At 36.9% G+C, this 17,298-nt stretch overlaps 1 protein-coding gene across 12 annotated transcripts in view; it reads left to right on the forward strand.

Annotated features, from left to right (window-relative positions):
- Trappc6b (trafficking protein particle complex subunit 6B) overlaps positions 1-17,137 on the forward strand; it is a 28,016-nt gene extending 10,879 nt beyond the window's left edge. For 3 of the 12 annotated variants that reach the window (XM_074068113.1, XM_074068111.1, XM_074068112.1), the window contains exons 2-6: positions 3,668-3,768; positions 5,127-5,244; positions 6,583-6,666; positions 7,960-8,053; positions 9,365-9,848. In XM_074068113.1, coding sequence (XP_073924214.1) covers positions 5,170-5,244; positions 6,583-6,666; positions 7,960-8,053; positions 9,365-9,507 — 396 coding nt within the window. In that variant the 5' untranslated portion in view covers positions 3,668-3,768; positions 5,127-5,169 and the 3' untranslated portion in view covers positions 9,508-9,848. Of the gene's footprint in view, positions 1-3,667; positions 3,769-5,126; positions 5,245-5,854; positions 5,898-6,582; positions 6,667-7,959; positions 8,054-9,364 lie in introns of those variants that run through there. The other 9 variants (XM_074068109.1, XM_074068105.1, XM_074068107.1 and 6 more) reach the window with 7 other exon arrangements.
- Positions 17,138-17,298: the final 161 nt, after the last annotated feature.

Genomic DNA, 17,298 nt, shown 5'->3' on the forward strand with positions numbered 1-17,298 from the left:
CAGCTGAACCACTCCACTAGCCCTTTTTTTGTGTGTGTGTAATGGATATTTCCAAGATAGGGTCTCATGAACTATTTGCCTGGGCTGGCTTCGAACTATTATCCTCCTGATCTCTGCCTCCTGAGTAGCTAGGATTACAGGCATAAGCCACTGGTGCCCAGCTGAACGTGCTAAATTTGGGGGTTATTTGGAACATCAAGATAACTAGGTTCAATAAAGTCTGCTAGAAATATAGATTTAGTAGTCACAGCACTATAACCAGACTTCATGGTTCCTTGGAAGAAAGTTTAGCAAATAATAAGGATAAGTGAATAATGAATTCACTTCTTAGTGGGTAACAAAAGAGCCATCCTCTTGATACCTGCCTCCTGAGTAGCGAGGATTACAGGTGTGAGCCACCAGTGCCCAGCTCTAATAAACATTTTGGAGCAATGAATGATGAAATTTATTGACAAAAAAAAGATAGTTATTGATGGAACAAAGTCAAAGGTGATACCAACTTTTATAAATTAGGGTGGAAGAGATATTATATGTAAACTAATTTCCTTGTATTTCAAAGCAAGAAATGAATATATACAGCGTGTATATACATATATATACCTATGCATATATTTATATACTATATACTTAGATAATATAAGACATATAATTTAAAAACATAATGACCCTAGTTTCTTAATGTTTTCTGTAAGTTGTATTCTTAACTCTAAAGAGATCCTTTTACAGTGAGGATATGTATCTCTTAACTTGAAGAAACTGTGTGTGTGTGTATATATACACACATACATATATACATGTATACACACATTTCTATGTATTTATATCTGCATCATTCATTTCTTTTTCTTCTATTAAACTCAAGTAAAATTTGAATAACTTTCAGTTGCAAAAAGTTTTGTAGCTTAGAGAAGAAAAATGGAGACTTTTCCAGGAAGAGACTTTGGCATTTCTAAAAAAAATATTATGTAACACTTCTTGTTTTTTTCTTATTGTCTTATGAAAATGATTAGTACTAAGAAAATTTAAGAATGCCTATAATTCACTTTTTTCTTAAAATGTTTCTTTCAGTGAAAAAAAGAATAAACATAATCATCATTTTTTTTTTTTTTTTTTTTGAGGCAGGATCTCACTATGTTCTCCACACTGGCCTCAAACTCCTGGGCACAAATCATCTTTCTGCCCAACCTTCTGAGTAGCTGTGACTATAGGTGTGCATCACTATGCTTTGCACAAGGGGATATTTTAATTTATTTTGTCAATGAATGAAGAAGACATTAGGTAGCATGTAACATTAGATAGTATATAGTTGTTTTAATACAATATATTTCTAGCTAGGTGCCAGTGGTCATACCTATAATCGTAGCTACTTGGGAGGCTGAAATTGAGAGGATTGTGGTGCAAGGCCAGCCTGGACAAATAGTTCCATCTCCAAAATAACCAGAGCAAAGTGGACTGGAGGTATGACTCAAGCAGTAGAGCACCTGCTTTGCAAGCTTAGAGCCAAACTAAAGACAGTGTGATTACATTCAACAGTAATAGGAAACACCAACTTCCTGATATGAGGAAGTTGTTTATTCTGACATAAAAGGACTAGGTAAGAGCAGTCGCTGCAAAATGCAATAGAGGAACATGTTCCCACATGATTCTTTGACTGAGTCATTGTAGCTGATTTAGGACCACAGTCACTACCAGTATGAACAATTAGCTTTTATTTGAATACATTGTAGAGGGTAGTCAGTGCACCAAAGAGTATTCCAAACCATGAAAAGTTCCTTGGCAGACACGTTAGGGGTTACAGGAAAATCCATACTGTAAGAGTCTTTCATGTACAATTTATGGAGACATCTGTGGAAACCCATACCTTATAGAAAATCAAAGTGAAGTGGTTGGTTGTGGGTTTGAGAATACTTTTGATTGACACAGCACAGATGAAAGTAACAATTCACCTGGGACTATATAAAAAATTTTGCAAAGTTACATATTTATGACAACTAATTATTAGCAATAAAAATGGATTAAGGTGTTTGCTTGTCACAAAAATGTTTTTCTTAGAAAAGGGAGCAATAAAGTCCAGCAGGAAATTCCCAGAAAAAACCACAGTGTCTTTTTTTTTCTTTCTAAAGGCTCCTTTCACAGTTACAACTTTTATATAGTTTAATTAAACCTGCTTGCCTGTTAGAACTACACTTTGTAGCTGGGTGCCAGTGGCTCACATAATCCTAGCTACTCAAGAGGCAGAGATCAAGAGGATTGCAGTTAGAAGCTAGCCTGGTCAAATAGTTGGTGAGACCCTATTGCTAAAAAAATCCTTCACAGAAAAGAGCTGGTGGAGTGGCTCAAGGTATAAACCCTGAATTTAAACTGCAGTACCAAAAAACAAACAAACAAATAAACAAAAAAACTACTTTGTATTAGTCTGTTTTCTATTGCTAATAACAGTACCACAGGCTGCATATATTATTAAGAAAGGTTATTTTAACTACTGGTTCTGGTCAAGGGACTACATCTGGAGATAGCATGATTTTGTCTGTTTGTTTTGGGTGATAGCATTCTTGCTGGTAGAGTCTCAAGGTAGCATAGGGCATCACATGATGAGAGACTGATCCTCCCAATCTCAGCTTCCCAAATAGCATGTGTCTCTGACTACTCTCTCTCTCTCTTTTTCTGACAGGCATTCTTGTTATGTTGCCCAAGTTAGCCTCAAAATTCTGGTCCTGCTGCCTCAGCCTCCCGAGTAGCTGGGATAAAAAGTGTTGTTTTTGTTTTTCTAGTGTTAGGGATCAAACCCAGGGCCTCACACATACTAGGCAAGTGTTCTTGCACTGAGCTATGCCCCTGGTCTTTGCCCTCTTAGTACCTCCTAATAGGGATTAAATTTCTACAAAGAAACCCTTGGGGGACACATTCAAGCCATATCCAGACTTTAGCATACTTCAGTTCACACATGGACTTCAAAATGGAAAGAGAATAATTTATAAACAGATTTAACAAAGTATTAAATTTGTCATTTATAAACTGCTGCTAAAAGAATACTTAGAAAATAGCTGGGCACCAAGGGCTCACAACTATAGTCCTAGCTACTTGATAGGCTGAGATCTGGAGAATTGAGCTTCAAGGCCAGCGCAGGCAAATAGTTTGTGAGAACTCATCTCCAAACAAACAACCAGGGCAAAATGAGCTGGAGGTGTGGCTCAAGCTGCAGGGCACCTGCTGTGCAAGTGGAAGCCCTAAGTTCAAACCCCGGTACTAACAGCAACAAAAAAAGGGAATGCTTACAAAATTATTTAACCCCCCCTTTTTTTTTTTTGGCAAGAGAAACTAGTAGAAATCTATGGTCCAGAAATCCACTTTTAAGAAAAACGAGGCATTGGCAATAAATTTATTACTTTGAAATGTCCCTTTCATGTTGTGAGTTTTTTGAAGTGTAACACACAAATAATTTTGAAATAGACTTTCCTACACTACTTGCATATTTAGGATTCTTCCCAGTGGGAGTTTTCAAATGCTTTGAATATATTTGTTAAAATTGAAAACTCTAGTATTTTTCTTATTAGTAGGATTTCCATGCAATGTACAGTCATGTTTTTAGCCAGAATTTTGCAACAGTTTTTGAGTACCAACATCCTGCATTCTGAAAGTATTAAAAATTGTTATTTTTTTTAAATAGGAAAATGGACGATGTATTACTAAGCTGGAAAACATGGGGTTTCGAGTGGGACAAGGATTGATAGAAAGGTGAGCAGTATGGATTTGAAAATTTTCTTCCAGGTAGGTTATAAACACAGACAATCCACTTCAAAAGATTGCATAGAACTCAAGGTTTTTAATTTTATTTCTTAAGTTTTAAGTATTTTCTGTTCTTTGATTCACAGGTTGGCATTTCTTTTTAAGACTCTGGGAGTAGAGCTCAGTATAGATTATGTGCTTAGTATTGCAAAGACCTAAATTCATTCTCTAGTACCAAAAATAAATATGTAATTTTTCTTTAGGTTTGAGGATAGTTTAACTAAGGCACCCAAATTTTATTTTTATTTATTTACTTTTTTGAGACATAGTGTCACTGTGTAGCCCAGGCTGGCCTTGAATTTTCACAGTCCTCCTACCTCAGATTCCCAAGTGCTGGGATTACAGGTATGCTCCACCATGTCTGGCTTCAAATTTTATGTTTATTTATTTATTTTTGGCAGTACTGGGGTTTTGAACTCAGGGCCTCACAATTGCTAGGCAAGCACTCTACCGCTTGAACCACTCCGCCAGCCCTGTTTTGTGTTGGGTATTTTGGAAGTAGGGTCTTTTGAACTATTTGCCTGGCCTGGCTTCAAACAGCGATCCTCCACCCAGCAAATTTTATGTTTTAATATTTGAAGAAAACATTTTATACATTTGAGTTTTTTCCCTGAAAATATTTTTTCTTTTTTTTGGCAGCACTGGGGTTTGAATTCAAGGTCTCATGCTTGCTAGGCAGGCACTCTAACTGCTTGAGCCACTCAGTCAGCCCTTATTTGTGACGGGATTTTTCTCGAGATAGGGTCTTGAGATCTTATTGATCTCTGCCTTCTAAGTAGCTAGAATTGCAGCCATGAGCCACTGGTGCCTGGTTTCCCTGAAAATATTGGTATATTAAAGGAAATTTAAAATCACATTGCATTTCTACTTAAGGTCTGATAGGTTATTCAATCTGAATGGACTGCTTAAATGCATAGGGACGGATATGCCTTGAAGTCTAAGTTTATGCATTGAATAATCTTCCAGTTTATAAGTTTTCTTTTCTCTGTATTTAAATAAATAATTGAATTTTGGATTATGTTTTATAATCTATGATCCTGCTCACCTCTTCTTTTTTTTTTTAATGTACTAGATTAAATTGTACCTGAATTTTGGCTTACTATAAACTAGTGATTAATATACTCTTAGGCCCCATGATTTTTTGACAGAATGTGAATGCATTGAAATGGGATCTACTTTTTTTGGTGCTTATCACTTTCTGACTGACAATAAATGTTTAATACTGTTGTGGCATTTGGAAATTAATAATTTGTCCCTTTTGGGAAGAGTGAGAAAAAAATTGTCTCTTTTGCTTTCTTTGGGAAAAAAACATTGTATTACTTCTAGTTGATCTTTTTCAGGTTTACAAAAGATACTGCAAGATTCAAGGATGAGTTAGACATCATGAAGTTCATATGTAAAGATTTTTGGACTACAGTGTTCAAGAAACAAATTGACAATCTAAGGACAAATCATCAGGTAGTTAGATAAATTAAGGACTGTTTTTAAAGTGCTTTCACTTAATATAAATATCCTAAGCAGTTTACTCATTTAAGGTTTTATTTGTTTGGTTTTTTGGCAGCACTGGGGTTTGAATTCAGGGACTCGGGATTACTAGGCAGGTGCTCTACCTCTTGAGCCACTCTACTAGCCCAGACCATATTTAGCTTTTAAATAACTCTTGCATTATTACTGCTGTCATTTTTTCTATTAAAAATTGTTACAAAATTAGTAGACTGCATGAAAAACTATGCATTTGAATAAATTGATTTTATTTTATAAACTTCAAGGGAAAACTTAAGAGTGACTTTTGATTAAGAACAGCAACAACAAAAAACAGTGCCAGGTGCTGGTGGCTCACGCCTGTAATCCTAACTACTCAGGAAACAGAGATATGGAGGATCACAGTTCAAAGCCAGCCTGGGCAAATAGTTCATGAGACCCTATCTTGGAAAAAACCCATCACAAGAAAGGGCTGGTAGAGTGGCTCAAGGTGTAGACCCTGAGTTCAAACCCCAGACCACAAAAAAAAAAAAAAAAAACAACAAAAAACATAGTACTAATAATACCATTCATTTTTTTTTTTCAGCTGGATGTGTTGGCAAGTGCTTATAATCCCAGAACTTGGGAGGGTAAGGCAAGGCAGCAAGATTGCAAGTTTGAGGACTACATAGCAAAACCATTTAAAAAACGAAAAGAATTTCCTTTTTTTTTTTTTTTTTTTTGGTGGTACTGGGGTTTGAACTCAGGATCTCATACTTGCTAGGCAGGTGCTTTACCACTTGAGCCACTCGGACAGCCCTTTTTTCTTTTGGGTATTTTGAAATAGGATCTCAAGAACTATTTGCTCAGACTGGCTTTGAATCGCAATCCTCCTGATCTCTGCCTCCTGAGTAGTTAGGATTATGGGGCATGAGCCACTGGGTGCCAGGCACCGTGCATTCTTTAACAGGGACTCTGTCTTATGCATGTATCTTCAGTGAATAGATATAGTCAATAAATACTTAGTGCTATAAAATACTGAACTTGTAACTTTTTTATTAGCATATAATAGTTGTACAGGGGAGATACATTGTGACATTTACATACCTGCTTAAAATATATCTTAATTAGATTCACCCCTTCTCTCCCTCATCCTCCTTTCCCCCCCGAACATAAGCTTGAACATTGCAAAATTGCTTCATTTAATAAAAATTTGACTAATGAAAAGGATAATTTTAAGCACTTGAAAAAACTCTTAAATTGTTTATATGGGTAAGCATTTTTGAGGACTGCAGATTGCACTGACTTTGAATGCTTTTTGTATTTTTGAAATAGGGCATCTATGTACTTCAGGACAACAAATTTCGTCTGCTTACTCAGATGTCTGCAGGAAAACAGTATTTAGAACATGCATCTAAGGTATTTAATGAAATAGAAGATTTGGATTTTCTGCTTTAAAAAAAAGAGTAGAATTACAGGAAAAATCACAATGCCAGTCGCAAAAGACTCTTGAATTAAAACATAGTTTTAATGTACTTTTTGGTTTAAGCCATTTTCTATGAAATAGGAGACAGATACATATCATCAATTTATATTTACTAAACTGTAGCTAATTAAGTGCAGAAACCAATAAAAGAAACACTACTACTAAGCGCCAATGAATGTAGGTTTATAACATATTCTTTAATATAGGATAGATACATGTCTATAGCCAAAGCACCCTGATGTACTCAATCTTGTCTAGGATGGACAAATCACTAAAGTTACTCCAACTTTTAAAACTGATATTAGCTGTGCAAAATTATTCACCTCAGATTATTTATGACTTTTAATAGATTAAAACATTTAAAATATATAATTAACATTTGTTTCTAAAAACATGTGTGTTCTGTTAAGTGTATCTGTGTTTATGGATTGTGTGTGATTTTTATTTTTTAACTTCCTAAAGGAATCATTGAATAAATAGCTATATTTAAGGAAGCTAACAAGATTTAAGTAAGGGCTCCCTTGAAGCAATTAAATACCTAGGCAAGGGCTGGGGTGTGGCTCAAGTGATAGAGCACACCTGCCTAACAATTGTGAAGCCTTGAGTTCAAACATCAATACTGCTAAAAAAATGAAAGAAAATCTAGGCAAAGTATATTGTTAATTTACAGAATTGATAGCTCAGAAAACAGGCAAGAATCACAAAGCAGCCAAAAGACCAAAATCACCATTATAAGGAGTGTCCAGTTAGAATCTGTGGGCAGCATGGGCCAATAGCTACAAGCCATCTCTGCCTCCAGAATTAAATCTAACTTATTTCTGGCATGTTTTTGTTACTAACCCCAGATACAGAGTCCTTGACTGGAGCACCTCATTGGCCAAGCTTAAGTCATTTGTCCATGTACTTTAGTTACCAAGGACACAAGAAATCTAACAATCAGATTTAACTTGATCAGTTCTCCCATAACCTCCTTTGTTTTCCTTTTGATACTGGGTCTTGTCATACTATCCAGCCTGGCCTGTAACTCTTAGGCTGAAGTGATCCTCCTACCTTAGCCTCCCAAGTAGCTGGGAATAGCCTCACCACCCCCAGTTTTTCACAACTTTCTTTTTTTAAATAACAGCAATGACTTACTGGTAGCATGGCTTAATGAAATGTCATATTTATCAGTAGCTTTACTATTTTAGTAAATCTTTACTATTTTTAATAATGTTGTTTCCTTTTAGTATCTAGCATTTACATGTGGCTTAATCAGAGGTGGCTTGTCAAATTTGGGAATAAAAAGTATTGTTACAGCTGAAGTGTCTTCAATGCCTGCCTGTAAGTTGAAGTTACATTTCTTACAAATGTTTTTCATGATTTGTTTTTTAGGTGTGCTTTGTTTTTTAAACTTTTAAAGGAAATTATCAAGGTTGAAACTTTTATTTTAGTGTCATCAACTTAACATTTAGTGTGGTAATATGTAGTACACTATATTCATATTCAGTTGACTTTTAAATTAATAAGACAAGGACTTAAGAAAATCTGACAAAGAAATCTAAATTTATAAGAAGTTTAAGGGACAATTCTTGAGCTGGAAGAGTGGCTTAAGTGGTAGAGTGCCTGCCTAGCAAACATGAAACCCTGAGTTCAAATCCCAATACTGCCCTCCTCCATAAAAAAGGGGAACATTTTTAACTTTTTTTTTTCTTTTTGCCAAAGAAAAGAGCTTCTTTATTGTAGGATAATGGAGTAGGAGACAGGAGGCAGCTCAGATCTGTCTCTGATGGACTGAGAGCTAAGGGATTTAAGCCCTTTTGAGTAAAAAGAAATAGAGGACTAGCTGGTTGCAAAGAAAGTCTTACTGAAATAGTCTGCACAGGGATTGCCGGATCAGCTGGAACCTGTGAATATTTTGTAGCTGAGAATTTTTTTTTCTTTTTTTTTTTTTTTTTTTTTTGTGGTACTGGGGTTTGAACTCAGGGCCTACACCTTAAGCCACTTCAGCCCATTTTTGTGAAGGGCTTTTTTGAGATAGGGTCTAATGAACTATTTGCCCAGGCTGGTTTGGAACTTCGATACTCCTGATAGGATTACAGGCCTGAGGGTTTTTTTTTTTCTGTTTTTTTTTTTTTTTTTTTGTGGTCCTGGAGTTTGAATATCAGGCCTCATGCTTGCTTACTCGAGCCATTCCACCAGCCCTTTTTTTTTGTGGTGCGATGGGTATTTTTAAGATAGGGTCTTGTGGGCTGGCTTCGAACCAGATCATCCGGATATCTGCTTCCAGAGTAGCTAGGATTACAGGCATGAGCCACAGGCACCCGGCTAGCTGGGGAATTCTTAATGTTTGAAGGGAAATTTTTCTGCAGTGTTTTTTTTTTGTTTTGTTTTGTTTTTTTTGTTGTTGTTGTTAATTTTATGTTGCTGGGGATCTCATGCATGCTGGGCAAGCACTGTAATAACTGAGCTACACCCTCAGCCTCTGCAGTATTCTTTTAAGAAAGCAGTTTTCCCTATAGAGTTGAAAATATCTTTTAAAGAATTGTTTAGAATGTATCTAGTACATAAAGCTAAATAAAACCAACTAACCTTTTTTTTTTTTTTTTTTTTTTTAATGGGATTGGGGTTTGAATTCGACTTTGTGCTTTCCAGGCCAGATGCTCCATCACTTGAGCCACACCTCCAGCCCACCAACTAGACTTTTATCACTAAACTTCCTCAAGATCTTTTCACTGTGGCTACTAATCAAGAATAAAATTTACCTGAGCTTCACTGTGTTACCTTTCCATTCATAGTGATAATTAGCAATAAAAAACAAGGTAGGAATCACAAAAAAAAAGGCACCTACCTACTCCTAAACCAGATAATTATCCAATAAAAAATAGAATTGACTTCATTGAATATTGTGAGGAGTGTGCCTTTGTCACAATATGTTTGACATAGTAAGTTTCATGATTAAAACTATTTCCTAAAGAACAAGAAAATTGACGTATAGGGTTGTTTTCCTTGTCCCTAAATTAAAGAATACCTTTTATGTTTTTCAGGTAAATTTCAGGTGATGATACAGAAGCTATAGAATATACTGAAATGCAAGGCTTCTACAGTGTAAAGAGATAAATTATTCATGTGTAAAGTATTTCAAGTAATGATTTATTACATTGTTGGATGTTTGTTCAGGAGTAAGTGTATTTTATCAACTTAATATAGACCAAGTTAAAGCAAATAAATGGTCATTCTACCATGACATAAACTTTACTGAAACTATTCAAAATGAAAACCTGCTTTCCAATAACTAGACACCAAGATGTAAAACACTTTATTTTAAACTTTTAAAATTTACTTATAGTGATATATATGTTGAACCACAGATTGAGAACCAAAACTCAGGGTTTACTGAATTAGCATGAAAAGATAGGCACCAGTCAGAACCATTTGTGTAAGAATGACCACATTTTGTTAAAGTATGAATCTGAGCCAGGTGCTGGTAACTCACTCTTGTAATTCTAGCTACTCAGGAGGCAGAGATCAGGAGGATCACGGTTTGAAGCCAACCTGGACAAATAGTTCATGAGACCCTATCTCGAAAAACCCATCACAAGAAAGGGCTGGTGGAGTAGGTCAGGGCATAATAGGCCCTGAGTTCAAACCCCCAGCACTGCCAAAAAAAAAAAAAAAAAAGCATTTGTTTCAGTTATTAAAAAAAAATTACTAGATTAAGCTTAATTTTTATTTTATTGCTCATAATTTATTTCTATTTGAGAATTTTATGCCTGTATAAGGATTTGTGTGTGTGTATGTGTATGTATACATACACATAGATACATATGTGACTGTCTAAATTGCTTGAAAATTTAATTTCACTTTAATAGACTTCAGTCCTTTAGTGATCAAAGTGAAATACAAATTGGTTTAAATGTGAATTTCTTGTCTCTTGGCCAAAGAGTACTAGGTATGTTGGGAAGGAATTTTATACTTAATTCTGCTTTAGTCATTTTGCTTTTTTTTTTTTTCCTTTGATGGTACTGGGGTTTGAACTCAGGGCTTCACACTTAACTAGACAGGCACTTTACCTCTAGAGCCATTTGACCAACCCCAGTCTTAACTTTCACCTTTTCTCCCCACACATGGAAGTCCTGGTGAAGGTTCTAACATCCTTACTTTTGTCCTCTTATTTATCCTTTTACAAAGACTGGGGGAAATCATGCTAAAAGTTATTGTATCATATCTTCTTTATGGATTGGGATCAGTGCTCATCTGCTGTATCTCTCTTAGCATCTTTTCAAATTACTTTATCTTAAATTATCTGACTTGAGCAGGTATCTGTTAAGCTTTTGTTAAAACTTTGCATGTTGGAATACCTGCACTTTGGTTATTAAAACTGTACTTCAGGGTTGGGGGCATGGCTCAAGTGGTAGGGGCACCTACTTAACAAAGTTTAGGCTCTAAGTTCAAACCCCAGTACTGCAAACACCAGTAACAGTAACGACAAACACAACAATAAAACTAACAAAAATCAAAAACTGTACTTAAGCCATGGTGCATGACTGTAATCCCAGCACTCAGGAGCAGAGGCAGGAAGGTCATTAGTTCAATGCTATGTCAGCCTGGATTACACAGCAAGACCTGCCTCAAAAAAAAGAAAGAAGATTTTACTTGTTTCCCATTTTATTGTTACTCTTATGCATAAATTTGACAGAGAACTCTGCAGAATGGATGACAGACATGCCAAACGAAATATTTGGGTGTAACTGGCAGATTTTAATAAAATTAACTGATAATTATTTTTTAAAAAATATATAAATTCAGCAAAGACTCTGCCAAATATATTTTATAAAAATACAAACGTTGGCAGTTAAAAAAGGTCATTATGGCCCAGAAATAGCAAGTGACACAGAAGTAGATCAAAATGGAACAAAGCAGAGAACTTTAAAAATAGAATAGGAATAGTATGTTTATGAGTAACATACAATTTGTGATTTGTGGTATTTCAGTGTTTTTTTTTGTTTGTTTTTTTGTTTTTGGTGGGACTGGGGCTTGAACTCAGGGCTTCCTACTTGCAAAGCAGGTGCTCTACTGCTGCTTGAGCCACACCTCCAGTCCATTTTGCTGTGGTTATTTTGGAAATGAGGTTTCTTGAACTATTTGCCAGGGTTGGTTTCAAACCTCGATCGTTTCAATCTCAGCCTCCCAAGTAGGTAGGATTACAGGCATAAGCCACTGGTGCCCAGCTTCTGTGGGGGTATTTAGACACTCATTTGCTCACCCATCTGCTGTTCTTTTTCCCTCCCTTTGCTGACAAATGGTGCTGGGGATTCAACCTGGGGCCTCTCAGTGCGCTGGGCCAGTGCTCTATCACTGAACTGTGGGGATGCCTTGTGCTGTTTCTCCAGCCTTGATTATGTAACGAAGTGCTGGCCAATAAGACAAAAAGGGAAAGTCTAATAGGGTTTTTGGAAAAAATCATTGCATTTAAAAGTAGATAGAAGGCACCAGGCATGCACCTATAGTCCCAGCACTTTAAAGATGGATCAAGGAGGACTGAGAGTTTGAGGCTAACCTGAGCTACATTACAAGACCCTATCTCAAAAAACAAACAAAAAAGCTCGGTCCTGATGGCTTACACCTGTAATCCTAGCTACTCAGGAGACAGAGATCAGGACTGTAGATCAACCTGGGCAAACAGTTTGTGAGACCCTATCTTGAAAAAAAACTATCACACAAAAGGGCTGGTGGAGTGGCTCAAGATGTAGGCCCTGAGTTAAAACCCAGTACCACAAAAAAAAAAAAAAAAAAATCCCCAAACAAAAAGTCATGGGTTCAAGTCCCTAACACTACAAAAACAAACAAACAAACAAACAAACAAAACCCAAAAAACAAAGAAAGAAGATACAGGATAGGGATTTACTCCCTTCCCATTTGCTTTACTGCGAAGGTATGTGATGATGGATGTTTGGAGGCAATCTGCAGTAGCCTTCTGATGACTTTGAAAAGACAAGTATGAAGACAAAAGCTGTCACACTGAGGATAACAGGATGCAGACAGAAGGACCTGAATTGTGCTCCTGAATAACCAACCCTGGAACTACTTTTCCTATTGACTTTTTGTTAGGTGAGGAATTAAATTCTTATAAAATCCACTTTTGGTGTATTTTGTTAATTGTAGCCCAAAAGAAACCTCTTACTAGAAACAAGGGAAAGTTTGGTTATTCAAGAAATAACATAGAACAATTACATATGCTTTTGTCTTGGGAGAGAAAACTTCAGGGTTCTCATGTAAGACAATAAAATCAAAGTTCTAAAGAAAATATGTGATTACTTTCCAAAACATGAAAATTAGAAAATGATAAAGGAAAACAGCAAAGAAATGAAATACCTCAAACAAATGTTGAGAAAACAATATCTATCTGCAAAAGAAGGAAATTGGATCACTAATACTATACATAGAAATAAAATGGATTGAAGACTTAAATGTAAAATCTTATTATTTCTGAAAGAAAATGGGAAAAATTTCATAGCATTAGTCTTGACAATTTCTTGGCTATCATACACCAAGCACAGGCAACAAAAGCAAAAAATTAAATGTACTAAAAAGTGTAGCAAAGAAAAAGTCAACAGCCAACTTATGCAATGGAAGAAAATACTTAAAAATCATTTTCTAATAAAGGGTAATATCCAAAATACGAAGTGACTCCTACAACTCAATAGCAGAAAACCGTACTGAAAAATGGGCAAAAGAATGAAATAGATGTTTCTCCAAAGAACACATACAGGTGGCCAAACAGATGTGAAAAGACATAAATATCACGACTTAGAAAATGAAAATAAAAACTACTGGGGGCAGGGGGGAGAAATGACCCAAGCCTTGTATGCACATATGAATAATGAAAAAAAAAAAAACTACATTAAGATATCACCTCTTAGCTCTTAGGATGGCCAGTATTAAAAAACAAAGTAACAAGTGTTGGTGAGGATGTAGAGAAATCGGAACCCTTATGCACTGGTCTATAAATTAGTACGCCTGCTGTGGAAAACATCATAGCAGCTTAATCCTTAAAAGGATTAAAAGTAGAACTACATATGACCCAGCAATCCCACTTCTGAGTATGTAGGGACCCCCATCTACCCACCTTTTCTCTGCCCTGACTGAAAAACAGCAAAGTAAGGTGCCTTAATGGCTCTGATTCAGTCAGCTGTCCAGTGGAACTCAAACTGGGGCTTTAAACATCCCCAGGTACTAATAAAGGTATTTAGGTTGTTGCCCCAAAGCACTTATATTAGCCCTGGTCCTGAGCCAAATTCCTTACACCTTTATATAAGCTCCATACCCAAACTTTTCATGACCAACATATTACATGGAACATTTTGCTATCCCTTTAAGGATATAATGCAGCCCCTTCTGTATACAGGTTCACAGAACAAATGCTTTGGACTGATCACCCTGGCTTACTGCAGGTTGGCATCCCAACTAGCCCCATTTCTGGACAGTTTGGGGTAGTCTCTTATAAGAACTCCTTTACTGCCCAGACGAAACAAAGATACCCAAAAGAACTGAAATCAGGATCTTGAAGGGATTACTTCATTGTTCACTGCAAGATTATTCACAACCACTTAAGAGGTGGAAATAGTTTTAAGTGTATAGGGATGGCTGGACCAAGAAAATGTGGCATGTACATACCATGCAATACTATTCACCGTTAGAAAAGGAGATCTTGTCATATACTTCAACATGGATGAACCGTGAGGATGTTATGCTAACTGAAACCAGTCACTGAAGAAAAGGTACTGCATTTTCACTGATATGAAGTGTCTAAAGTTGTCAAACTTTAGACGGTCACCAGGTGCTAAGGGAAGGAGGAAACTGGAATTGTTCAATGGGAACAGAGTTTTAGTAATACAAAGTTCTAGAGACAGACTGTACAAAAACGTGCATGTAGTTAATATTGTGCTGTACACTTAAAAATTTGTTGAGATAGATTTTTTTGTGGGACTGGGGTTTGAACTTCACTTTGCATGATGCTCTATCACTTGAGCCACACTTCTACTCCATTTTTGCTCTGGTTATTTTGAGATGGGGGGTGTCTCATGAACTATTTGCCTGAATGTCTCGAACTGTAATCCTCCCAATCTCAGCCTCCCAACTAGCTAGGATTACAGGTGTGAGCCACTGGCACCCAGATCAAGTTACGTTTTTTACTGAGATAGAAAACATAACTTGAGAAAGTTTGGTGCCTGCTAGCAAGTGCAAAGCCTTGAGTTCAAACCCAGACCATCAAAAAACCAAAAACACCCTAAAGTTTACAACAAAGCAGCAAGAAAGTGTTAGAAGAAAAAATATTTATAGTGTCTACCATAGAGATAAGTACTTGCAGTTTAAATGAGCACTTTTAAATTGAAAGCATACTTTTTTTTGGCGGGACTGGGGTTTGAACTCAGGCTTCATGCTTGCGAAGCAGAGTCTCTACTGCTCAAGCCACACCTCCAATTCATTTTGCGTTGATTATTTTGGAGATGGGGGGGAGTCTTAACTTTTTGCTCAGGCAAAAAGGCCACAATCTTCCTATTTTAGGCTCCCCACTCAGCCTGGGATAACAGGTGTGAACCACCACACCCAGCTTTTCCTGTTAAGATGGGGTCTCGAAAACTTTTTTGCCCAGGCTGGCCTAAAAACACAATCCTCCCAATCTTATCCTCTCTCTAGTTTGTAGTGACACATGACACCACATCCAGCTATTGGTGGAGATGTGGTCTTGCTAACTTTTTGTGTAGGCCAGTTCTGAATTGTAATCCTCCTGATCTCAGCCTCCAGCTAGCTAGAATTGCCAGGTGTGAGTCAACAGCACCTAAGATAATTTTTTTTATGCCTCTACTGCATATACAAAAATGTCCTCTTTTCATGTAATCTAGTTTTCAGACTTTTATTCTTCTGTGTGAGTAGCATGCATAAGTTTATGTTCAGCCACTAGCTACAGAAAAACTTTAAAAACAATTGACACTTTACCTTGTTATTAAATCAGTCCCCAGTGCCCCCATCTCTTGGAGAGTGGATTATAAGAAGCCTATGAAAACTGGACATAAGCAAGGTGAGATGCAGCTCAGCTGCTTTTCCTAAGATGTTTCTATAGGCTGAGATTGGCACAGCCCCAGGCGCAGAAGAGGAAAATGCAGAACAGCTGCTTTTCCTAAATTGTTTATGTTCAGAGAAGCAGGAAGGCAGGGTTCTCTCATAATCTCATGCCCTTGCTCCACCTCCTTGTTTACTACTGGGTATAAAAGATTCCCTGAAGGAGGACATGAGGCTTTTTGCTTTTGCTTTTGGGTTTTTGATGTGGGAGGCTTTGGAAAGCAGAAGGATTGCTGAAGAGAAAAGGAATGCTGAAGGGGGAAAATAAATTGCTGAAGGGAAAGTGCTAGAGGGAGACTGCTGAAGGGAAAAGAGAATTGCCGAAGGGGAATTGCTAAAGCTAAGCTAAAGAAAAGCTAAAGAGAACATGGGACAGTGCAAGCCTGAGCACAAGGCTTTAAGAAAGCTAAAGAGAGAGCATGGGACAGCGCAAGTCTGGGGGCACACTTTAAGCAAGGTTTTAAGGAAAGACTTTAGAAGCAAGGTTTTAAAGAACTGTAAAGGAGTAAGGCCTTAAAGAATAAAAGACAGAGATAAGAAACAGAGTGAAGAGACTAATAGAGAAAAGAAGCAATGAGGGTTGTGCATCTCCACCTGAGTGGGGCCAACACACCTGGCCCCAACTTTCTGTCTATCCTGTGTCCTTTCTGCATCTCCCGTCACTGCCCAGTTAGCCACAGTTTGGTTCAGTAATAACCATGAGCGAGAGAAAAAGTTTGCTCCACATCCCCAGTATCAAATCAGCAAAAACTGTGAGGCTGTAACAGGTAGTTGTAGAACAGGCTGGTAATCCAAACCCCTTATGGGAGACACTGCTAGCTGCCTACCCAATACCTACTCTTCCCTTCTTTTCAATAGAACTTACTGTGTTGAGCGGCAATCTGGCTGGGTGTGGTGGTGCACACTGGAAAATCCTAACAATTGGGAGACTGAGACAGGAGGATGATGAGTTTGAGGGCAGTCTGGATTATAGTGAGTTTAGGGCTGGCATGCTACCACGCCTAGGCTGAAGCAGCAATCTTGTGACTATGAGGAAAAGCTAGAGGAATCTCTGAAGCAGTGCCAATGGCCAGTTTCTCTAGACTTCTTATTCTGTGGGAAAAACAAGCTCCTATCTGAATAACCATTGCTAGTTGTATTTTCTGTTACTTAAGGTAGAAAGCATTCCTACTTGATACAGAAATATATAAACTGAGAGAGAAAAGATTTGACAGAAAAATTAAAATACTTGACCTATTAAGGTACTGAAAATGTGTTTGTGTAATAAAGCACTTAAAATAAAAGTACTGTGCTTAAAGGAGAACATTTGGTTAGTTTTGTTGTTGACTATGAATACATTTACCATTTAATCTATATTATTTTAGTTCTAATTTTCAGGATATTCATGTCTTTTATTTTGTTCAAGAGTCAAACAAAACTAGAGTAACCAAAACACATTTTCAACAAAAATTTATACGTATAGATAT

The sequence above is a fragment of the Castor canadensis genome, chromosome 3, assembly GCF_047511655.1.
Source record: "Castor canadensis chromosome 3, mCasCan1.hap1v2, whole genome shotgun sequence".
NCBI lineage: Eukaryota > Metazoa > Chordata > Mammalia > Rodentia > Castoridae > Castor > Castor canadensis.